We start from the raw sequence: 26,395 nt of genomic DNA on the forward strand, positions 1-26,395 counted from the left end.
CTGAAAGATGCTCTGTTTGGTGGTAGGTTGCATGAAAGGAGTAAACACAAAGTAAATTTTACCACAAAATTATTTTTGAAAAATCAGAACTATGGTGAAATCATGAGGACACTGAACTCTCTCTGATTCTTTACCTTTTTTGCTCTGTTTTCTAGTAGCAGTGATTCACACAGGCCATGGAGCATAGAATTCTCTAACTGAAACATAGCTCCAATATTAATATTTTATCTATTAAGGTCATCTGTCCAAATTCTGTGGATGCTGACTCATTTTTGATCATTGGTTGTGATACAAATGGGCATTTATTATCAACTTTCAAATCCCCAGTTCTTTGACAAGTCTCATTACTGAGGGACAAACTAGAATCACAATCAGAAAAATCTGAAAACAAAGTTTCCTTTATTAGAATGTAAACAACAATACAAACTTAACAAATCTGTACAAATTCTTTTGTTAGAGAAACAGCCACAAGGCCTGCTCTTCTCCCAGACACACTACTTACTACTCATTCGTAGCTAATTATATTTTATATGTCCTATACTTGGCATTCACACAGATGAATTTAACTCTCTCTCATTTTCTTTTTTATTCTCTGTTATTACACAGTTTAATTCACTCACCAAGCTCTATTACATATTCTATATTCCATAAAAGCTCTGTCCATTAATAATTAAGAGTCTTCAAGGTCTGAATGTTTTTAGTAACAAAACTGATGTCTAATCATTTATTTTATGTTTAAATATGCATTTTGTGTTCTAAAGACGTGAGATTTAAAAAACTTGTGATGAATGGTACTACTTTAATAATAATGAGATGGTCTCTCCTCAATGCACCAACATCCTCAGAATTTAATTTTTGGACAAATATCATATTTATATGAGAAATCAAAGACTTGGGTAATATAATCCTTTCCATGTAAAAACAAAATAAGTCTCAGTCCACACTGAGATCCAAAAACAGAAACAGAAAATGCCATGAAACAGCCATGAAACAGAAAATGAATATATAACAAAACTATTGTCCCTTTGTAAACAAGATTGGTCTGATTTAAACCTTTTAAGACAAGGGAAACAAAAAAGCAAGAAATGCAGAAATGAAACTTTAATGCCCATTTCATCACAAGGGCCCCTTTATCATTTTGCATCCATGAACCCTGTACATGGTTTAAATCAGTTCTCCCATGTCATCTGAGAATCCCCAGAGTCCCAAGATCTATCGATTCACAAAATCCAAGAGGTGAAAACTATCTTCACAAGCATACTAAATGCTATTTGACATTTCCACTCTCATTTCCTTATTAAGTGTACAATAAAGTTTTCTAAAGATAAAATGTGTGATAGCATTGCAACTCGCATGATCAGTGGATCACAGCTCTAATGGCTAACAACATGAGATTGTGTATCCTTGTGTTTTAAATGTTTTAATTTCTAAGATTGTAAATATCAACAGATATAACCCACTTAAGCAGACGTTCTTTGGAATGCTCAATAATTTTTAAATAGTAGAAAAGAACCCTAGGCCGAAAAGGTTCAGAATTACTTTTTTAAAAGATTGTGTCTACCAAATATTAAGATACAACTAATTCCGTCCCACATTTCTAATAATCAAAGTCACCACACACACACACACAATCAGAACAAGTGTTTGGCTTAAAATGATCAATATAACAACACAAAGATGAAATGAAGTTTTAACTTCATTTAACACAACTGACATGTTAGCAAGTGAAGCTTTACTCTGGGTAAAAGTCAGAATTCAAATAAGTATGGTGAACACCAGAAAAATCTTAGAGTCTAATAATTAACTTCTGGGAACCCCTTAGAAGTAAAGGAATTCCAAACCAGGGACATTAGGATTTCAAAACTTAAAAGTAGAAACTTGAACTAAAGCTTACATTTTTAAAATCTCTTTTTCTTATGCTTGTAAATATCTTTTGTTCAAACGTGGATATCAGCAATGACATCTACCTTATTTATGTCACATCCTTCGATTAAATTTGTCTCACATACACACACACACACACACACACACACACACACACACACAAAGAAGAATTTGGTATAAGAAGACGATGGGCATTTCAACAGTTTAGTGCACATCTTTCCACAGGTATATTTGTACTGTAAAATTTACCTGATCTGGGTGTTTGTTTATCACTCGTTGCGACTGCTTCATTAGGAACAGAATCTTTCACTTTAGTGGTAGACTGGATGGGTATTGAAACAATATGATTAAAACAATGTGCATTTCATACAATCTGTAGTTAAAAATTCAAAATAAAAATACAAAAGCTTTACCTTCCAGTGAAGAAGATCTTTTCCAGGAGAATCTAAAACACAAAAGGGACATGTAGTTAATTATACGTAAATATGAAAGCCAACTATACATTCATGCAGTTAGGATTAAGCTGAATCCTCATACTTGGCTTTGAAAGTGATTACATTAGGCTTTGGTCTTGATTCTAGAGACAGGAAGGTGGATTAAGACAGCAACAAGACAGAAATAGGAACCCATTATAAATACTATAAAAAATAGAAATATATGTTCAACATAATATGCAGTTAGGATTCCAAAAGTAAGATGATGTTTCAAATGAAATAACTAAAACAGAAATCACTAAACGTTGCACATATACCAACGTGAACATGCTGATTGATGGGGGAGAAAAGCAATCTTTAATCAGAGGAACAAATGAGGACTCTGAGAGGATAAACGTGAAAGCTGAAGGCAACAGCACATCCTGATTGCAGTACAGCAGAATCATCGATACCATTCTACTACAAGTATTTACCATGTTCTTCAATTTGTCCCGTAATTTAGGCAGTACGCAGTTATGATGAATGCATAATTTATTGAATGCGTAATTTATTTGTCACCAAAAACAGTGTTATGAATTGATCAGCCTGGATATACTTGTAGGATAATAGTCAATAAAAGTATTCGTTTTTGTCTATACCCACGTGGGCCACTGGTATGCCTACATTTCTTGTATCCTCTAGTTTAGCCATGTTAAAGTTTCTTGACCCATGCACGCAAGAAGGTATATAAAACACATCTAAGAAATAATGTATAATAAGCTTTCAATATGGAACCATGACTATCAAACTGAAAAAAAAAATCAATTTAATTGCCACCGAATTTTTAGATACTAAAAATCTTTTGTATTTCAAAATCAGTGTCATATTTATTGATAGTAACAATTTTAACATTTAAGGAATGGACCCTATGATTTCTTTATTTTCCAAAATTAGTTTGATTTGGTAGACTATGTCAGTCTTGAAAAGGTTTCTTTGAAACAGTTATCATCCCCCAAAATGAGCTATCTGAAAAAGAGAACACCCATGCTTCCATATTCAAATTAGTCTCATTTGAATAATGAATATTGAAGCAACATATATCTTTGAGGTCCAATAGATTTGAGGAAGATGAATGGTGGCTATGTTTTATCCCAAGTCTAGCACTCCATTTGCTCTCAGTATTCTTTGTGGAGCAGCTGTGATCTAATCTGTTTCAGTAGAAATAAACTCAAGGTATCTAAAAAGTGAGTTCTCGGGCAGCCCCGGTGGACCAAGGGTTGGTGCCACCATCGGCCCAGGGTGTGATGCTGGAGACCCAGGATCCAGCCCCACGTTGGGATCCCTGTATGGAGCCTGCTTCTCCCTCTGCCTCTCTCTATGTCTGTCATAAAAAAAAAGTGAATTCTCTAGAGTTTCCTCACCAACTCCAAAATTTCCTAGCTAAGACTTCTTTCATTTTTCCCTCTTTCCCTTCACTATCCCGTCTTCAAAAGTAATTTCTGGGGGCACCTGGGTGGCCCCAGTCAGTTGTGAGTCTAGCTCTTGATTTCAGCTCAGGTCATGATCTCGGTGTCCTGGGATTAAGTCCCATGGTGGGCTCCTCACTCAGCAGGGAGTCTGCTTAAGGACTCTCTCTCCCTCTCCCTTTGCCCCCTCCCTGCTCGCTCACTCTCTAACATAAATAAATAAATCTTTTTAAAAAGTAATTCATGATCTATGGTCTTGATTTTTTTTTTGCTTTTACAACCGTTTTATGGATTTTCTCCACCACTTCTTTCCTCTTTGTTTAGCAATAGTATCTTACATCTATGCCTTCTATTTCTGTATCTCCTGCTCCCCTCTGGTTATAAACATGTTCAGAAATAAAAACAAAATAATGCTTTTTCTTGACCTTGTTATGTCTTGAACTATCCAACAGCTCTTCCAGATTTCTCTACAGGAAAGTCTATACCCATGCTACTGAGCACATGACCCAAGGACCACAGACACTGGCATCACCTGAGAGGTCAAAATGCAGATTCCAGACCTGATGTTCAGTGTGCATTTTTAACAAGGTCTCAGGCAATTCCCTACAATTTGAGAAATCCTGGGTCATACTGAACGCTGCCGCTGTATTACTTTACCTTAACCTTCTAGGATCAAGCCTCAAGTTCATCACTATCAATTCTGAAAGTGAAGATGTATTAAAAGTCATAAATGTTCTAACGGACTTTTTATCAGGGCTAAAGCTTCCTTGATCTCCACCTAATTGACCCTGCTCTCTTTTTCCTTCCAATTCTTTTTCATTTTTTGCACGAAATGATACTAACTTATGAAGTACCACCATTTTATATGACATTGAGGTACACATTAATTTATTTAAAGATGTTTTCATTTATTTGACACAGAGAGCGCGTGCACAAGCAGGCAGAGCAGCAGACAAAGGGAGAGGGAAAAGCAGGCTCCCAGCTCAGCACGGCTCCATCCCAGGTCCCGGGGATCATGGCCCAAGGCAAAAGCAGACCTTCAATTGACTGAGCCACCCAGGCACCCCTAACATACATACATTTATAGCTGACTAGGACATAGCTCTACATAATCAGCTAGGTCAATCCATAATGTCTTCCCAACAGTGAGAAAAACTGTTAAGAGTGGGAAAATTTTGGTATACTACTCTGACAAGTTTTGGTACTGGAAGCTCACCTGATATCCCCACATTTCAAATAATTTGCTCCTCCTTTTATTTTTTTAAAGATTTTATTTATTTATTCATGAGAGACACAGAGAGACAGAGGGAGAGAGAGACAGAGACAGAGAGAGGCAGAGACACAGGCAGAGAGAGAAGCAGGCTCCATGCAGGGAACCTGATGTGGGACTTGATCCCGGGACTCCAGGATCATGTCCTGGGCTGAAGGCAGGCACCAAACCACTGAACTACCCAGGGATACCCTGCTCTTCCTCCTAAAAAAATTCTCTCATTTGACCACCTTCCACTATAAAGCGTTGCTTATATTCCTCCATTTACTCCCTGTACTCTCAGCCATTCTCATCATTCCCTCTTTGCTTTTTTCCAACTATTTCCAGGCATTCCTTAGGTCTTGGAATACCTGGAAATGGAACCAGTAATTTAGCTCCTTTAGCCGTACTCTCAATTTAATCTGCAGCTGACACCTGATAAAATATAGAACTCCCCTCCTTTTCTCATCTTTCTCCTTTCTATGCATGTAATAGGTGATTTTCTTTGGAAATTAGGATACATGAGAATTTCTGTTTTATTTTTTTTTTATTTTTTTTTTAAATTTTTTATTTATTCATGATAGGCACACAGTGAGAAAGAGAGAGGCAGAGACACAGGCAGAGGGAGAAGCAGGCTCCATGCACCGGGAGCCTGACGTGGGAATCGATCCTGGATCTCCAGGATCACGCCCTGGGCCAAAGGCAGGCGCCAAACCGCTGCGCCACCCAGGGATCCCAGAATTTCTGTTTTAAATCAACATTCTGTCAAATGACTTTTTATAAAATACAATTCTTACCTTCTACTTGTTCACTGAATATACTTTGCCCTTGTTGATCTGCAGCTCCAGGTAAACAATCAACAGATTTCTTTGGAAGTCTTGCAGAAATACTCTGTTAAAATTAACATCAATAATGAGTTGCATAAAGATTTCCAAATCCTTTTCTAAGAAAATATTCAAATGTTCTACTTTAATCACAATCAGACATACAAATAAGAAAAGCATGTATTGAAAACCAACACATTTAAAAACCTCATCTATGCTATCTCAATTAAGTGCACCTTTTCATCTTCATTTGGCCATTAACTCTAACTGAACATGGAAGGCCAGAGTAAATATTTTCACAGACAAGAAGACTGACTTATAAGTACATTTCAACAAGGAAATAACAAAACACCTAACTCTACTTTGTGTTTTCCACCAGGATAAAAGGACAGTAAAACTATTGAAACAAATTCTTTAATAAGTACATTTGCTATAAATTTAAACTGTTCCTAATGGCAGAAAGTTTTTTAGACTTCAAATAAGATACTTGGCATGATAAGAAACCTCGGAGTACATCATGTTGAGTATAAACAGAACACTGTGGTAGCTGCTGCTTCATTTAGATAAACAAAGGCTTGGAATTTTCATTGGTAGGAAAAAATGGTTGAATGAAATGGCAAAGTAGGAAGAAAAACTTTTCTTGAAATTATGTCTAAATAATATCAAAAGATTTTAGATATAGGTATGAAATGCTTCAAAAAGTATAGTAAGCTTTCAGAAAGGAAGAATAAGAACATTCATTGAGGGCAACCCTGCTGGGACCCCTCTCACTCCTAAGAGCTTTCTCTGTATCTTTACTGAATAAACTTCTTTCATTTTACTCACACACACAAAAAGAACATTTACTGATTAATCACCTAAACGGTACCAGGCATTTGTTTTAGTACACAGTTTCTTTTCTACACACAAAAATAACAATGATTATAACAATGGAGTGGGTCTTCCTGCTTCCCGGTCACTTCTAAGACATTAGAGTAAAAGGAACAGATGTGTTCCATGGTCTCTCTGTCCAGAATGTCCTTCTTCAAGACATTCTTGTGACTGATCCTTCCCACCCGTCACTTGGCAGCTCTGGCACACTCAGAGAGACTTTTTCTCACTACCAAAATTCCACTCCCATTCGCATCCCCATCCTAACTACAAATGCCTCCAATATTCCCTAAACTAACATTTCCATTTTTTTTTTACATGAAATGCTTACAGTGACTTATAATGGATCAGAGTTTCCTTATTTTTCTGCTCCTACCACTACAACCTGTACAGCCTGGTCATAGTTAGTATTCAGTAACATAAATGTATTTAAGGTCGAAACACTGAAAATCATCTCACTGAGGGGGTGCCTGGGTGGCTCAGTCAGTTGAGCATCTAAATCTTGATCTCAACTCAGGTCATGGGTCTCAGAGTCGTGAGATCGAACCCCACATTGGACTCTGTGTTGAGCATGAAGCAAAGTTAGGATTCTCTCTCTCCCTCTCCCTCTGCCTCTGCTCCTCCCTGCCCGCTCACATGTGTGTGCGCACTCTCTCTCTCTCTCTAAAACATAATCATCATCCTCATCTCACTGAGAAGGTCTAAGTACCAAATCTTGAAGAATGCAAGGGCTGAGGGTGTTGATGGCCAGACAGTCAAATATCCACAAATGACTTTTGATTCCCCCAAAACTTAGCTACTCATCTCTTATTTCCTACTTTAAGAGCAATTAGACTTAAAAATAGGAAACGTATATATGAAAAACCAAAACATTTCAATAAAAGACTCATATATATGCTCTCTAGATCTAAGCTACTTCTTAACCCTCATTTGGCCACTGAGCATGGAAGGTCAAGTAAATTATAACCTGATGTTGACCTTACCAATAACTGAAAGGCAATGAACAAGCTTTGTATATTATATGTACTATACACTGTATCCTTAAAATATAAAGAAAAGGTTATTAAGAAAATCATAAGGAAGATAAAATATATTAAGAAAATACTTATCGAGAAGCATCTGTAAGTGGACACACAGTTCAAGCCCATCTTTTTTTTTTAATTTTTATTTATTTATGATAGTCACAGAGAGAGAGAGGCAGAGAAATAGGCAGAGGGAGAAGCAGGCTCCATGCACCGGGAGCCCGATGTGGGATTCGATCCCGGGTCTCCAGGATCGCACCCTGGGCCAAAGGCAGGCGCTAAACCACTGCGCCACCCAGGGATCCCAAGCCCATCTTGCTCAAGGGCCAACTGTACACCTACACAATGTCTCTAATCACAGGCTACTGAAACTTAACATACCCCAAATTACAAATCCACCTGTACACTCTAACTTTCCCATTCTTTTCTTAACACTTGCCATTTTACTGTCCTTCAGAAATCTTCACATTTAAAAACCATGCCCTCTATATTTAGTAAGTCACTCAAATACTGCTGTGATCATTTTTTGTCTCATATTTCTAGAGCATTCTTTACAGCTCACAAAGTGGGTGATCACCTTTGTTACCACATTTGGTCATGACACACACCCAAGGGGTAAGTATTAGTATCATTTTTATGAATGAGGTCACTGACATTCAAACAGGTTAAACAAGTTTTTCTGAGATCCCACAGCAAGTAAGTGACAGAACCAGGATGGTAGCACATCTTTTGACTTCAAATACAGTGCTCACACCATTGTAGAGCAGCTGCCTCTACTAAGACATAGGCCCGTTTTACCTTCTTCCATAGGTGTCACCATAGAATAGGTCATAATTACTTTATACTATGTTACTATAAGTAGGGCAGCCACAAAGATACTCAATGCATGCTATTTTAACTATCCCAAATGTTTTTACCTTTTAAAGTACCACTAAATCATGGGGACCTCGATGGCTGAGTCAGTTCTGGGATCAAGTCCCAAGTCATCAGCCTCCCTGCTGAGGGGGGAGCCTGCTTCTTCCTCTCCCTTTGTCCCTTACCCTGCTCATGCATGTGTACTCTCTCTTAAATAAATAAATAAATAAATAAATAAATAAATAAATAAATAAATGAATAAATAAATAAATTCTTTACAAAAATAAATGAACAACGTACCACTAAACCACATTGTTATTATACTCCCACTGCTCCTTGTAGATCTACCTGACAATCCAAATATAATACTTTTAGGGTGCCTGGATGTCTCCGTTGGTTGAGCATCCAATACTTGGTGTCAACTCAGGTCATGATCTCATGGTCATGGAATCAAGCCCTGTGATGGGCCCTGCACTCAGACTGAAGTCCGCTTCAGATTCTGTCTCCTTCTCCCTCCCACTCACTCTCTCAATAAATAAATACATAAAAGCTTTTAATAAACCTTTACATATATAGTTAATATATAAATTATGATATTATACATTATGCATAATACACAAACTATATATAAATGTGTTATATATAAAATAGAATATGGAAATTATAATATATGATACACATATATGCTAATAAATTTAATGTATAAACATAATATATATGATTTATACTTCTAAAAAACTATAATCCAAACTCTGTCTAGATCACATTAGAAGTTTTGCACATCCATACACACCACAGAATCATACATTTCACCATAGGTTGACCTAGAGTTTTTCTTTAGCTTTTTAGATAACTTTAAAACCCAAACTTGGGATATCTGGGTGGCTCAGTGATTGAGCATCTGTCTTCAGCTCTGGACGTGATCCCAGAGTCCTGGGATTGGGTTCCACGTGGGGCTCCCTGTGTGGATCCTGCTTCTCCCTCTGCCTCTCTGTGTGTCTCTCATGAGTAAATGGATGAAATATAGAAATAAAAAAAGATTCCTTAACACAATTTTTAAAAAGATTTTATTTATTCATGAGAAACACACACACACACACACACAGAGGCAGAGACACAGGCAGAGGGAGAAGCAGGCTCCCCATAGGAACCCCAATGTGGGACTCAATCCCTGGACCCTGGGACTGTGCCCGGAGCAGAAAGCAGATGCTCAACCACTGAGCCACCCAGGCGTCCTGATTCCTTAACACTTCTAAGCTCAGTTTTCTGCCATACTACCACACACCTTTCACTAAGTTAAGCTTGCAAATTAGCAGAACTCTATTACTATATTTATCACATAATTATCAATTACAGGTAAAAGGTATAAGGAATTTATTTTTATGGGCAAATGCAGACATGATATTTTTTTATTTTTTTATTTTTTTAAAGAATTATTTATTTATTTATCTATGAGAGACACACACACAGAGAGAGGCAGAGACATAGGCAGAGGGAGAGGGAGAAGCAGGCTCCATGCAGGGAGCCTGATGTGGGACTCGATCCCGGGTCTTCAGGATCACACCCCGGGCTCCAGGCGGCGCTAAACCACTGCACCACTGGGGCTGCCCAGACATGATATTTTAAAATAATAAGAAGACGGTACCTCAGAATCCCAAGGTGAACTATCTTCTCCTCATCCTAAAGCTGATATCCTATCTGTAAAATATAGTCACAAATACATTAATGAGAACATGTATTACTATGAATTCTAAACACATATACAAGCGCATCCACATTCACAAATATTTCAATAAACCCCCCCCCAAAAAAAAACAAAAAAAAACAAATATTTCAATAAAATAAAAGTAATAGGAGATAAGATTTTCAGAGGGATGAAACATTTTCAGGAAGAAAAAGTTCACAGTAGTTTGCGATACTTAGATAGTAAAAGAAAAATAACTTCGTGAAATGAAGTGGATAACATATTTGGATCTACATACTTTCATATTGTTTTTTACTAGCATGTAAGCATAGAAAAAAACTCATAGAGGTTCACTAACTTAACACTCATATGATTTTTGTGTGCTCTATCAGCAGAAGTCAAATTGTCATTAACTGCTTGCTCTTGTGGAGGACTTTCAATAATATCAATACCATTGTCCTTTTTTCCAATTGCCAGCTTCGTTGCTCCTTCCTATAAGAACACCACCACCACCACCACCACCACACACACACACACACACACACACACACACAAAACAGCTTCAAAAAACATCATATTAATCCACCTACTCTCTCACTCCTCAAAAAGACAAATACATACTGTATCTGTCAAGTCATAGGCACTATCCTAGGAGAAGATGGAAATATAAATAAAAGAGGGAGTCTGCCTTATATGCTACTAGGGGGACAGATGGACAAAAACAAATAAGAACAGAAGAGGATCATTGTCTAGTTCTAGAAGTGAAGTGAATAGAGTTCAGTGAAGGCACAAGGAGAAAAATGTTGTATATGGGAAGCTCAGGAAATGCTGCAAAGATAAGGCTTATATCTTGAAAGACAAAGTATACAAGGAGTGTGTGAAGGGCATTCTAGCAAAGGTAGAACGATCAAAAGGATGAAGTAGGAAATAACATAGTAAGTGACAGTAGCTCAGAATGTGGCAAAACTAGGACACAATTATTGGGAATGGGATAAAGAGATATAATTGGAAAATCAGGACTGAACTGAAAAAGACAGAGTCATGCTAAGATATGAACTTTCTCCTTCAGGTATTGGGGAATCCACTAAATAAGCAGGAGTTACATCATCACATATATATTTTAGAAATGTCACTCTAGTACCAATGTAAAGATGAACATAAAGGAACCAAAAGAGAAGAGTATTTCAAAATTATAGATGAGAAAGTGAATTATGGTAATAAGAGGTGAAAAATTGTTAAGCAAGTAAAGATACTGCATGTGGTGGAGTGACTGGATGTGGTTTTTAAGATTTATTTATTTACTTTTGGAGAGAATGAGAGAGTGTGTGCCCATGCAGAGGGAGGGACAGAGGAAGAGGAAGAGAATCCTCAAGCAACCTCTCCACTCTGCACAGAGCCAGACACAGGGCTCAATACCGGGACCATGAGATCATGACCTGAACCAACATTAAGAGTCAGATGCTTAACCAAGGGAGCCACCCCAGTCACCTGGATGTGATGTCACCTAATTTTAGGGAAGTTTAGAGTCCAGGATTTTTTTTCTGCTTCAGTGTTCCAATGGTGCTTTATATTACGGTGGGGTAAACAAATGACAAAGCAGATTTAAAAGTCAGGAAGAGCAAAGAGTCAGAAATAATGTCTTCAGTCTGGGACTTCATCAAATCTGAAGCACCCAGGGGACTTATTAAGAAAGTTTTAGATAAATACATTTGGAGTAGAAAAAAATGACAATACTCAGGAAAACCACATGATGTTAAAAAGTCATCTATAAAACATACTAACCTGGGATCCCTGGGTGGCGCAGCAGTTTGGCGCCTGCCTTTGGCCCAGGGCGCGATCCTGGAGACCCGGGATCGAGTCCCACATCGGGCTCCCGGTGCATGGAGCCTGCTTCTCCCTCTGCCTGTCTCTCTTTCTCTCCCTCTCTCTGTGACTATCATAAATAAAAAAATTTAAAAAAAAATAATAAAATAAAACATACTAACCTGATATAATTAATGTCAACCTACACAAAACTCTGAAATTTTCAAAATAAAAATAAAAGAAGGAAAAAAAATAAAACAAAATAAAAGAAAGGGGGAAAAACCATGGGATTCAGTACTTCACTTATATACTTCAACATTACTTTCTAGAACAGAAAAAAATACTTTTATTAATATACACAAGTAATGAGCACCTGGATGGCTCAGTTGGCTAAGCCAACTTGATTTCGGCTCAGGTCATGATGTCAGGATTGTGACATTGAGATTTACATCAGACTCCACACTCAGCAGGGATCCTGCTTCTCTCCTTCTCTCTGCCCCTCTCCCCACTTCTGAGATAAATAAATCTTTAGAAAAATGCATATATACGTGGGCATGTATTCATTTCTGCACTTTTAAGATAGATACTGAATCCCAGGTCTCCAGGATCAGGTCCTGGACTGAAGGCGGCGCTAAACCACTGAGTCACCCAGGCTGCAACAATATTCCTTATAAAAAAATGAAACTTAAAAGCTAAGATTTAAGTTGTAGAAGAGAAATATTTTAGGGATTACAGAATTTTAAGGCACTTTATGAGAAAAATATAAAACCCCACTTTAAAATTCACATGGTTTCTTATTCCACTGTGAATAGCATACTAATAGCTTTAATTTCCTATCTACATATATAGGATGGTACTTAAAGGCTGGAGAAAGAATCTAATATTAAAATATTAATAATCATGATCATCCAAATTAAAGGTTTAAAGTCTCCAAAGTCATGAATGATTATCAAGCAGGACATAATATTCCATATTCACGGGAGAGAAGAAAAGGCCTTAAACAATCAAATCACTTGTATTTCTGAGTTTCAGATACGAAAGAATTCACAGGTTAAATTTAACAATTTTTGGTGGCACCGGGCTGGCTCACTCACAAGAGTGTGTGACTCGTAATCTCAGCATCTGAGTTTAAGCCCAGCATTGGGTATAGAGATTACTTAAAACAAAATTTAATCTAAAAAATACAAAACAGCGAGTGAAGCCGAGGGGAGCCGACAGCTCCTGAGAAGGCGAGGGGTGTGTGTGCATCCGCCTCTTACTCCTCTCCCTGCAGCCCTCCCTCGAGGCTGGCAACACCTGGGCCCCTCCGCCACCCGCCTGCCTGGGTGGCCTGGCAGGACCTCGCGCCCTGCCCTCGTGGTCGGCGCCACCGCCCCTGCCCCTTGTCCCATCTAGGCGCTGCGGCCAGTCCTGCCCCTCCGGCGCCCACGGCCGGGCCCATGTGCAGCAGTGGCAGCGGCGGGGGCAGGGATCGCTTGGGACTCCCCTTCACTGGGTGCGCGGCCCACCCCGTCGCGGGCCTGCCACCTCCCCGCCCCAGGAAGCAGAATGTGATGAACACGGTGAAGGGAAAGGCGCTGGGAGTGGCTGAGTACCTGACCCAGGTCCTCAAGGAATCAAAATTTAAGGAAACTGGTGTTATCACCCCAGAAGAGATAACTTTCAAATCATCCTGAAAACCTACCAATTCGGTCTGAGATTTAAAGAGAGAACTGAAGTGACACAGTGAGAAAACTCTGCCCTTCTATCAAGTACAACTTGTTTATGGCCACTCTGCACTGAGCAAAATGACTAGAAGGAAAAACTCATCTAAAAAGAAAGAATCAGACACATTCCTCTCCCCCACAGTGTTACAAAATTTGAATTACAATTCAATGTCAGAGAGCCAATAAAGAAGCACAATTATAAAGCTACTGGTGGCTCAAGAAAAAAAGCATAAAGGATTCAAGAGACTTCATGACTGCAGAATTTCGATCTCATCAGGCCGAAATTAAAAATCAATTAAATGAGATGCAATCCAAACTGGAGGTCCTAACGATGGATAACGACGTAGAAGAATGAGTGAGTGACATAGAAGACAAGTTGATGGGATCCCTGGGTGGCACAGAGGTTTGGCGCCTGCCTTTGGCCCAGGGCGCGATCCTGGAGACCCGGGATCGAATCCCACGTCGGGCTCCTGGTGTGTGGAGCCTGCTTCTCCCTCTGCCGGTGTCTCTGCCTCTCTCTCTCTCTCTGTGTGTGACTATCATAAATAAATAAAAATTAAAAAAAAAGACAAGTTGATGCCAAGGAAGGAAACGGAGGAAAAAAGAGAAAAACAATTAAAAGATCCTGAGGACAGGTTAAGGAAAATAAATGACAGCCACAGAAGGAAAAATCTACATTTAATTGGGGTTCCAGAGGGTGCAGAAAGGGACAGAGGTCCAGAAAGTGTGTTTGAACAAAACCTAGCTGAGAAGTTCCCTAACTTGGGGAGGGAAACAGGCATTCAGATCCAGGAGATAGAGAGATCACCACCTAAAATCAATAAAACCTGCTCAACACCTTGACATTTAATAGTGAAGCTTGCAATTCCAAAGATAAAGAGAAGATCCTTAAAGCAGCAAGACACAAGAGATCCCTAACCTGTATGGGGAGAAGTATTAGGATAACAGCAGACCTCTCCACAGAGACCTGGCAGGCCAGAAAGGGCTGGCAGGATACAGTCATGGTCCTAAATGAGAAGAACATGCAGCTGAGAATACTCTATCCCCATCAAGGCTCCCATTTACAATAAAAGGAGAGATAAAGAGCTTCCAAGATAGGCAGGAACTGAAAGAATATGTGACCACGAAAGCAGCTCTGCAAGAAATACTAAGGAGGACTCTGTAAAAGAAAGAAGAAGTCCAAGGAAACAATCCGTAAAAGCAGAGACTGAACAGGTATCATGATGACACTAAACTCGTATCTATAGTAACTCTGAACGTGAATGGGCTTAATGACCCCATCAAAAGGCGCAGGGTTTCAGACTGGATAAAAGAGCAAGACCCATCGATTTCCTGTCTACGAGAGACTCATTTTAGACCTAAGGACACCTACAGCCTGAAAATAAAAGGTTGAAGAACCATTTAACATTCAAATGGTCCTCAAAAGAAAGCAGGGGTAGCTATCCTTATATCAGCTAAATTAAAGTTTATCCCAAAGACTGTAGTGAGAGATGAAGAGGGACATTATATCATACTAAAAGGATCTCTCCAAAAAGAGGACCTAACAATCAGGATATTTATGCCCTGAAAGCGGGAGCTGCCAAGTATATCACTCAATTAATAACGAAAGTTCAGATATACTTAGATATTAATACACTTATATGTGGAGACTTGACTATAGTGCTTTCTGCAATCGACAGATCTTCTAAGAACAACATCTCCAAAGAAACAAGCGCATTAAACGATACACTGGACCAGATGGATTTCACAGATATTTACAGAACTTCACATCCAGACGCAACTGAATACACATTCTTCTCAAGTGCACATGGAACTTTCTCCAGAATAGGCCACATACTGTGTCACAAATCAGGTCTTAAACGATACCAAAAGATTGGGATTGCCCCCTGCATATTTTCAGACCATAATGCTTTGAAACTAGAACTAAACCACAAGAAGAAATATGGAAGGATTTCAAACACGTGGAGGTTAACGACAATCCTGCTAAACGATTAAAGGGTCAACCAGGAAATTAGAGAAGAATTAAAAAGATTCCTGGAAACTAATGAGAATGAAGATACAACCGTTCAAAATCTTTGGGAACAGCAAAAGCAGTCCTGAGGGGGAAATACATCGCAAGACCAGCATCCGTCCCCAAACTGGAAAGAACTCAATGCAAAAGCTAACCTTGCACCTAAAGGAGCTGGAGAAGGAACAGCAACTGAAACCTTCAACCAGCAGAAGAAGACAATTAATAAAGATTCGAGCAGAACTCAATGAGATAGAGACCAGAAGAACTGTGGAACAGATCAACAAAAACCAGGAGTTGGTTCTTTGAAAGAATTAATAAGACAGATAAACTATTAGCCAAACTTATTAAAAAGAAGAGAGAGAAGACCCAAATTAATAAAATCATGAACGAGAGAGGAGGGATCACCACCAACACCAAGGAAATACAAACGATTTTGAAAACTTAGTATGAGCAGCTTTATGCCAATAAATTAGGCAATCGAGAAGAAATGGGTGCATTCCTGGAAAACCACAAACTACAAAACTGCAACAGGAAGACATAGAAAAGCTGAACAGGCCAATAACCAGGGACGAAACTGAAGCAGTCATCAAAAACCTACCAAGACACAAAAGTCCGGGGCCAGATGGCTTCCCAGGGGAATTCTATCAAACGTTTAAAGAACAAACCATACCTATTCCACTAAAGCTGTTATGAAAGATAGAAAGGGATGGAGTACTTCCAAAGTCGTTCTATGAGGCCAGCATCACCTTAATTGCAAAACCAGACACAGACCCCACCAAAAAGGAGAATTATAGACCAATACCCTGATGAACACGGATGCAAAAATTCTCAACAAGATACTAGCCAACAGGATCCGACAATACATTAAGAAGATGATTCACCATGACCCAGTGGGATTTATCCCCGGGATGCAAGGCTGCTTCAACACTTGTAAAGCAATCAATGTGATTCATCACATCAGCAAGAGAAAGAACCAAGAACCACATGATCCTCCCAATAGATGCAGAGAAAGCATTTGACAAAATACAGCATCCATTCCTGATCAAAACTCTTCAGAATGTAAGGATAGAGGGAACATTCCTCAGCATCTTAAAAGCCATCTATGAAAATATCGTACTCAATGGGGAAACACAGGGAGCCTGTCCCCTAAGATCAGGAACAAGACAGGGATGTCCACTCTCACCACTGCTATTCAACAGAGTACTAGAAGTCCTAGCCTCAGCAATCAGACAACAAAAAGAAACAAAAGGCATTCAAAGTGGCAAAGAGGAAGTCAAACTCTCCCTCTTTGCAGATGACATGATACTGTGCATAGAAAACCCAAAAGAGGGCAGCCTGGGTGGCTCAGCGGTTTAGCGCCTCCTTCGTCCCAGCGCCTGGTCCTGGGGACCCGGGATTGAGTCCCGCGTCCGGCTCCCTATGTGGAGCCTGCTTCTCCCTCTGCCTGTGTCTCTGACTCTCTCTCTCACTGTATCTCATAAATAAATGAATAAAATCTTTTTTTTTAATTTTTTTTTTTATTTATGATAGTCACAGAGAGAGAAAGAGAGAGAGGCAGAGACATAGGCAGAGGGAGAAGCAGGCTCCATGCACCGGGAGCCTGATGTGGGATTCGATCCCGGGTCTCCAGGATCGCGCCCTGGGCCAAAGGCAGGCGCCAAACCGCTGCGCCACCCAGGGATCCCCTGAATAAATAAAATCTTAAAAAAAAAAAAGAAAGAAAAAGAAAACCCAAAAGACTCCACCCCAAGATTGCTAGAAATCATACAGCAATTTGGGATTGTGGCAGGATACAAAATCAATGCCCAGAAATCAGGTGCATTTCTATACACGAACAATGAGACTGAAGAAAGAGAAATGAAGGAGTCAATCCCAATTACAATTGCACCCAGGAGCATAAGATACCTAGGAATATACATAACCAAAGAGGTAAAGTGTCTCCACCCTCAAAACTACAGAACACTTCAGAAGGAAATTGAGGAAGACCCAAAGAGATGGAAAAATATGCCATGCTCATAGATTGGAAAAATTTCAATGCTACCCAGGGCAATTTACACATTTAATGCAATCCCTATCAACATACTATGGACCTTCTTCAGAGAGTTGGAACAAATCATCTTAAGATTTGTGTGAAATCAAGACCCCTGGGTGGCGCAGCGGTTTGGCGCCTGCCTTTGCCCCAGGGCGTGATCCTGGAGACCCGGGATCGAATCCCACATCAGGCTCCCGGTGCATGGAGCCTGCTTCTCCCTCTGCCTGTGTCTCTGCCTCTCTCTCTCTCTCTCTGTATCTGTCATAAATAAATAAAATAAAAAAAAATTTGTGTGAAATCAGAAAAGACCCCAAATAGCTAGGGGAATATTAAAAAAGAAAACCATAGCTGGGGGCATCACAATGCCAGATTTCAGGATGTACTACAAAGCTGTGGTCATCAAGACAGTGTGGTACTGGCATAAAAACAGACACATAGATCAATGGAACAGAATGCAGAATCCGCAAGTGGACTCTCAACTTTATGGTCAACTAATATTCAACAAAGCAGGAAAGACTATCTACTGGAAAAAAGACAGTCTCTTCAATAAATGGTGCTGGGAAAATTGGACAGCCACATGCAGAAGAATGAAACTGGACCACTTTTTTACACCATACACAAAGATAAACTCAAAATGGATGAAAGATCTAAATGTCAGACAGGAATCCATCAGAATCCTAGAGGAGAACACAGGCAACACCCTTTTTGAACTTGGCCACGGCAACTTCTTGCAAGATACATCCCTGAAGGGAAGAGAAAGCAAAGCAAAAATGAATTATTGGGACTTCATCAAGGTAAGAAGCTTCTGCATAGCAAAAGAAACAGTCAAGAAAACTAAAAGGCACCCTACAGAATGGAAGAAGTTATTTGCAAATGACCTATCAGATAAAGGGCTAGTATCCAAGATCTATAAAGAACTTAGTAAACTCAACAGCAAAGAAACAAACAATCCAATCATGCTATGGGCAAAAGACATGGACAGAAATTTCACAGAGGAAGACACAGACATGGCCAACAAGCACATGAGAAAATACTCCGGATCACTGGCCATCAGGGAAATATAAATCAAAACCAGAATGAGGTATCATCTTCCACCAGTGAGAATGGGCAAAATTAACAAGGCAGGAAACAACAAATGTTGGAGAGGATGTGGAGAAAGGGGAACCCTCTTGCACTGTTGGTAGCAATCTGAACGGGTACAGCCACCCTGGAAAACTGTGTGGAGGTTTCTCAAAGAGTTAACAATAGAACTGCCCTATGACCCAGCAATTGCACTTCTGAGGATTTACCCAAAGGTACAGATGCAGTGAAATGCAGGACACCTGCACCCCAATATTTATAGCAGCAATGTCCACAATAGCCAAACTGTGGAAGGAGCCTCGGTGCCCATCGAAAGATGAATGGATAAAGAAGATGTGGTCTATGTATACAATGGAATATTACTCAGCCATTAGAAATGACAAATACCCACCATTTGCTTTGAGGTGGATGGAACTGGAGGGTATTATGCTGAGCAAAATAAGTCAATTTGAGAAGGACAAACATTATATGTTCTCATTCATTTGGGGAATATAAGAATTGGTGAAAGGGAACATAGGGAGAGGGAAAAAAAATGAGTGAAAATATCAGTGAGAGTGACAGAATATGAGAGACACCTAACTCTGGGAAATGAATAGGGGTAGTGGAAAGGGAGGTGGGGGGGTTGGGGTGACTGGGTGATGGGCACTGAGGGGGTCACTTGGCAGGATGAGCATTGGGTGTTATGCTAAATGTTGGCAAATGAACTCCAATTAAAAAAAGTTAAAAAAAAATAAAATGACAAGAGGCAAGCCACTTTATATTTTAAGAGTAAATAATACACAACACTGAACTCAGAGCAGGAAAATTAATTTTACAAGAGAGTACTTTACCTTGGTACCAGAACTTAAGTCCTCATGTTTTGAAGGCCTTGAATCATCAGTATCAGCTTTGCGGGTACGACTTTACAGCAAAAATAGAAAACAAAGACAAGTTCATTTCTTTAAAAAGAAAAATCGAGTAAAAGTCAGCTGTTTATTAATGAAGTTTCTTGACATACGAAAATTTAGCCTCGTTTTGGTTAAGCTTTTATTTTTAATTCTAGTATCCTTAACATACAGTGTTACATTAGTTTCATATATACAATATAATGATTTGGTAATTCCATACATCACCCAGTGCTCATCATGACTAGTGCATTCCTTAATTCCCATCTCCTATTTCACCCATTCCCCTACCAACATCCCCCCTGGTAACCATCAGTTTGTTCTCTATAGCAGTCTTCTTCTTGGTAAATCTGTCTTTTCTGTCTCCTTCGCTCATTTTTATTTTGTTTCTTACATGTTACTTAGGAGTGAAATCATATTTGTCTTTCTCTGACTTACACTGCTTAGCGTAATACGCTCTAGCTCTCACCATGCAAATGACAAGATGTCATTCTTTTCAATGGCTGAACAATATTCCATTGTGTGTGTGTGTGTGTGTGTATGTGTGTGTGTATATATATGTATATAACCACTTTTTATTCACTAATCCATCAACATGCACACTTAGGCTGATGATTGCAAATAATGCTGTAGTAAAAACATGAGGTGCATGTATCCCTTTGAATTGGTGTGTTTGTCATATCTGGGTAAATACATAGGAGTGCAACTCTTGGATTGTTAGTTTTGTTTTTAACTTTTTGAGGAACCGCCATACGGTTTCCCATGGTGGCTGTCCCAGTTTGCACTTCCACCAAAAGTGCAACAGGGTTCCTTTTTCTCCACATCCTCACCTACACTTGTTTCTTGTGGTTTTGATTTTAGCCATTCTGACAGGTGTGCAGTGCTATCTCATTGTAGTTTTGATTTGCATTTCCCTGATGACGTGTGATGCTGATCATCTTTTTATATATCTGTTGGCCAACTGGACATCTTCTTTGGAAAAATGTCTGATACATTCTGATCATTCTTGACCTGGATTGTGTTTTGGGTGTTGAGATGTATCAGTTCTTTAGATTCTTATACTAACCTTTATCAGATATGTCATATGCAAATGTCTTCTCCCATTCTGTAAGGTTGCCTTTTAGTTTTGTGGATTGATTCCTTCACTGCAAAAGCTTTTGATTTTGATGTAGCCCCAACAGTTTATTTTGCTTTTATTGCTCTTGCCTCAGGAGACATAAAAACAAACAAACAAACAAAAAAAAAAAACCTGGCTACAGCTAATACCAGAGAGATCATTGCCTGTGCTCTCTTCAAGGATAAAATGGTTTCATGTGATATATTTATATCTTTAAACCATTTTGAATTTATTTTTGTAAATGGTGAAAGAAAGTGGTCCTGTTTCAATCTTTTATATACCCATTCAGTTTTCCTAGCATCATTTATTGAAGGAGACTGCCTTTTCAAACCATTGGATATTCTTTCTTGCTTTGTCAAAGATTAATTAACCATATCATTATAGTTTATTTCTGGATTTTCTATACTATTCTACTGATATTTGTATCCATTTAATGCCAATACTATGCCGTTTTGATTACTACAGCTTTGTAATATAACTTGAAATCTAGCATAGAGATATCTCCAGTTATGTTTTTCTTTTTCCAATATTGCTTTGGCTATTTGAGGTCTTCAGTGGTTCCATATAAATTTAGTGTTGTTTGCTCTAGTTCTGTGAAACATGTCGATGGATTTTAGTAGGCATTGCATTAAATTTGTAGATTGCTTTGGGTCCTATACACAGTTTAACAATAGGTGCTCTTCCAATCTATGAGATGGAATTCTTTCCACGTCTTTGTGTCATCCTCAATTGCTTTCACCAATGTTTTCAGAATACAGGTCTTTCAAAATTTGGCCTCTGTGTTATTTTTTTAACATGTTATTTATTTATTTATTTATTTACTTATTTATTTGAGAGAGAGAGAGAGAGAGAGTGTGTGTGTGTGCACAGTAGGCAGAGAGGCAGGTGGAGGGAGGGGAAAGAAGCAGGGCCCCTGCTGAGCAGAGAGCCTTATATGTGGCTCTATCCCAGTACTCTGACATCATGACCCAAGCCAAAGGCAGTCGCTTAACCGACTGAGCCAGCCAGGCGCCCCTTGGCCTCTGTTTTTAAAAAGGGTTTAGTTATCTATTTTGCTTTCACCTCTCCTAACCTGTGAAATGCCCAGTAAAGTCCCAGTTTTAGTTCCCATAACTAAGTGTGACAGGTGAGGAATTCTCTGAAATGTCTGACAGCTAACTGGACAAAAGTTAACCACCATGAATTATCACCTTCCACCTATCAGAATGGCTAGAATCAAAAACACACACTAAAAAATATTGGTGAGGATGCAGAGACTAAGGAATACTCGTGAGCTGGTGATGAGGATAGAAATTGGGGCAGCCACTGTAAAAAACAAAATGGAGTTTCCTTGAAGAAGTACCAATAGAAATACCACATGATCCAGTAATCCACTACTGGGTACTTACTTACCCCCAAAAAAGAAAACACTAATTTGAAAAGACATATGTACCCCAATGTTTACTGCAGCATTATTTACAACAGCCAAGATATGAAAGTAACCCATGTCCATCAACAGATGTATAACACACACACACACACACACACACACACACACAGAGAGCAATATTACTCAGCCATAAAAAAGAATGAAACCTTACCATTTGCAACAATGTGGATTACCTGGAGGGTATTAAGCCAAGTGAAATAAGTCAGAGCAAAATAGACAAATACTGTATGATTTCACTTATATGTAGAATCAAAAAAGCAGAACAAATGAACAAACAACCAAAAAGCAGAACCAGACCCATAAGTACAGAGAATTCTGTATTGCCAGAAGGGAAGTGGGTGGGGGACAGACAAAAATGGGTGAAGGGAAGTGGGAGGTTCAGCATTCCAGGTATAGTAAGTCACAGGGATAAAAGTACAGCATAGGGAATATAGTCAATAGAATTGTAAGAGCAATATGCAGTAACACATGGTAGCTACACTTGTGGTAAGCATGGGGTAACAACATAGACCTGCTGAATCACTATGTTGTACACATGAAACCAACATAACGGTGTGTCAACTATACTTAAATTTTGAAAAGGAACTATCTACAGATGTTAAAGAACAAATTTATATGTTATTACTTGGAATACTATTCCCGAAGAGATTAAAAGATTAAAAATTATAAAATCCAAGTTTCACAAGTCCTGCCTTATTTACGTCCACATAAACTAGCAAGACCTTAAAAATCAAGGGCACTCAGATACCCAAGAAGAGAGACTGCTATAAAAATAGTCCTGATATCTGTGCCTCTATTTACCCACACACTGCCTAATATTTTCTTTTTGTGAGCTACCACTCCTGGATCACTCCTCTGCAGGGCTCAGTGGCACTCTCCAACGTTTAAGTCTTTAGCCTGCCAAGGCACAGATTCCCAAAACAAGGAAAGGCTCAAATGACCAAGAATAGGAGCCATTTCCTGCTCCTGGAGAACCAGCTAAATGGAGTCTGAGTCATCCATGCAGTCATCTCAATGTAGGCACCTTACCAACTACCCAAATGAAGCTCCGTTATTGATCTGACAGCTAGTCCTACCCCACCAAACCCTACACATACATGGGAAGGGCATCAGAGAATTACGAAAAGAGGTGGAGCGATCACAAGACCCTGTGACCTTGGGCCATACATTTACATAGTTCAGAATCTCCATTCCCCCCATTATTTGAAAGGATCTAACCCGCCTTCTGTAAGGTGGGGTAGAAGTCGATGATGTCCCATTCCTATTTGCTGTAAATACTCTTGCCAGTGGTTCAACTGATTTTAATGTTTCTCAACAGAAACTCTGAAGTAGGGCAGCCGGATAGCCCAGCGGTTTAGTGCCACCTTCAGCCCAGGGCATGATCCTGGAGACCCAGGTTTGAGTCCCAAGTCAGGCTCCCTGCATGGAGCCTGCTTCTCCCTCTGCTTGTATCTCTGCCTCTCTCTCTCTCTCTCTCTCTCTCTCTCTCTGTCTCATGAATAAATAAAATCTTTTTTTAAAGGAAAAGAAACCCTGAAGTATGCTAGTTCCTTCAATTAAACCAACAAAAAGAGGGATCCCTGGGTGGCGCAGCGCTTTAGTGTCTGCCTTTGGCCCAGGGTGCGATCCTGGAGACCGGGATCGAATCCCATGTTGGGCTCCCGGTGCATGGAGCCTGCTTCTCCCTCTGCCTGTGTCTCTGCCTCTCTCTCTCTCTCTCTCTCTCTCTCTCTCTCTCTCTCTGTGTGTGACTATCATAAATAAATAAAAATTAAAATAAATAAATAAATAAATAAATAAATAAATAAATAAATAAATAAACCAACAAAAAGAAATGCTGCTCAGGACTCTCTTGAATGCTCTATTTTATTTTATTTTATTTTTTTTTGAACGCTCTATTTTAATATGCTTTTATAAACAACAACCAATATCTTGTGTTCTTTCTTTGTGTAACTGACCTTTGTCTATCTTGTCATAAACTCCAATATTCTGTCATCATTTCTAAAACTCTTTTTCCTATTCAACCCAGTGTGGTTCTTCTTGAAACATGCCCTCTCCTGCTAATTCCCGTCTCATGTACACTAGACCCACTCCCTATCTTTATATTATTAAATCAAAGATGAGAGAAAAGGGAAAAAATCTAAATTTAAATCTCATTTCTGTCAGTTATCAAATTCAAGTAAGTCACTTTAATCCCTTTTCAGTTTCAAATTCTCCACTTCAACAACCACTTGGTAAGGATGTTAAACATGGGTTACAGCATCAGAGAGTATTTTGATTAACACATCTCTAAGATTCTTTAAAACCCTGAAATTCTATCTGCTTTTCATTTTGTCTTTAGAAAAATGGAGAATCCTTAGCTGCAGAAATGATAAAAAGTAATGGAATAAAAGAAACAGCAAGAAAATTGGAGAAGAAAGTTTAAAAAAATCAAGAAAAGAGTATAGAAAGGACATGGAGAAAAGCAAAAAAGTCTACAAAAAAAGAAAAAGCTTCACAGAACTTATCAAGGGTGCCAGCCTAAAGGGAAAATTAGACTGAGAAGTCAGTAAATAGACAACTGTTTAGAAATACCCTCTAAATAGATGATAAATTTAATTAACGTTACATGGTCTATACCTAGATTACATATCCTTCACTTTCAGAAAAATCATTCATCTCAAGGAGAGCAGACGTCACTATATCTAAGAGCTTGCCTGATTAGGGCTTGCTTATGTAAAAGCTATGGTACTGTGGCCATAGGTAACTGAGATCCACTCCAAAATCTTTGACAGTAAAAACAAGAAACTAGTTACCACTGCAATAATTACCTCTAGCTATCACTAGTTGTGTCAAATATATTAGGAAAATGCTTGGACTTGCCTGGTTCTTAAGAAAACTCCAAATCAGAGTTAACATGTAATGAAATTTGACAATCTGGGATGATCTAAGATCTGTATCTTAATTCCAGTGCTGCTGAGGGGCAAAACATGTATGTGGGAGCCACGCAGGCTAACATTCAAATCATGGGTCTGCTACTCATTAACTATGGAATCCTGGGTCAGTTTATCCATCTCCCTGAACTACAGCTGACTAGTTAATAAAAAGTAGGCTATAACAGCACAGCTCCTTGGTGAAACTATTGCAATGACTAATAAGTAATAAGTAAGACGTATTAAGCACATAATACAGTGTCTAGCCCAGAAGACAACGCTCAACAAATCCTTTCCTCTCCACTTCCTTGGTTAACACATCATTTTTAAAAAAATCCATAAAAGTCCTACCTGCTTAAAGAGACTTCTTCAGACTTCTTAGCCACTAGTAAAGAAAGCAGGAAAATACATTTTAAGTCAACAATAGAAAAATACAGAATATTAAAACTGTAAGACAGATGATGACTTGTTCAAAAGTATTCCTTTGGGACCACACCTGGAAACCACACTACAGTGGATATTAATTGTACTATTGGTAGGCAGTTAATGCATTAAGAAATCTCATTTTCTCCTCTATATTTACCAATGCAAGAAAGAATTCTAGTTATCAGGATGTGGTACATACAAGTGGATGTTTCTAATGACCATTATTGTAACCAAACCAAACCCTATGAGACTGACAGGAAATGGTATCATTAGCAGAATCATTATCATAAAGTGACAATGGCAAACTTAAATAGCATGATTTTCCTGGACTTCCACTACTAGGAGCAGTTAAAACAGACTATACATATTTAGCTGGAACACAACGGAACCTCTCCAGCTCCTCAGTTGAGACTGCTAAGTTCAGGATGAAACGCCTCATCACAAAGTTCGGCTCGGCTCCGGTCACAATCTTGGGGTCCTGGGTGGAGACCCTCAGGGAGTCTGCTTTTCTCTCTCCCTCTGTCCTTCCACCTCGCTTGTGCTATCTTTCAAATAAATAAATAAACTCTTCTCAAAACCTTTTCTAGAGAAAGACATAAGGCCTAGAAAAAGAACATTTTATTTTTTTTTATTTTTTTAAATATTTTTTTTCTTTATTTATTTATGATAGTCACACAGAGAGAGAGAGAGAGGCAGAGACATAGGCAGAGGGAGAAGCAGGCTCCATG

General features: G+C 39.0%; 1 protein-coding gene across 1 annotated transcript in view; it reads right to left on the reverse strand.

Moving 5' to 3' along the window:
• Positions 1–12,029: 12,029 nt before the first annotated feature.
• Positions 12,030–26,395, reverse strand: part of LOC144309906 (uncharacterized) — a 54,794-nt gene continuing 40,428 nt past the window's right edge. Inside the window, exons 8-10 of the mRNA XM_077890867.1 lie at positions 25,593–25,626; positions 19,730–19,799; positions 12,030–12,200 (exon numbers count right to left, since the gene is read on the reverse strand). Of these exons, the coding sequence (XP_077746993.1) occupies positions 12,045–12,200; positions 19,730–19,799; positions 25,593–25,626 (260 nt within the window). The 3' untranslated portion in view covers positions 12,030–12,044. The remainder of the gene's footprint in view (positions 12,201–19,729; positions 19,800–25,592; positions 25,627–26,395) is intronic.

This window comes from Canis aureus, unplaced genomic scaffold (genome assembly GCF_053574225.1).
Source record: "Canis aureus isolate CA01 unplaced genomic scaffold, VMU_Caureus_v.1.0 ptg000244l_RagTag, whole genome shotgun sequence".
Classification (NCBI taxonomy): domain Eukaryota; kingdom Metazoa; phylum Chordata; class Mammalia; order Carnivora; family Canidae; genus Canis; species Canis aureus.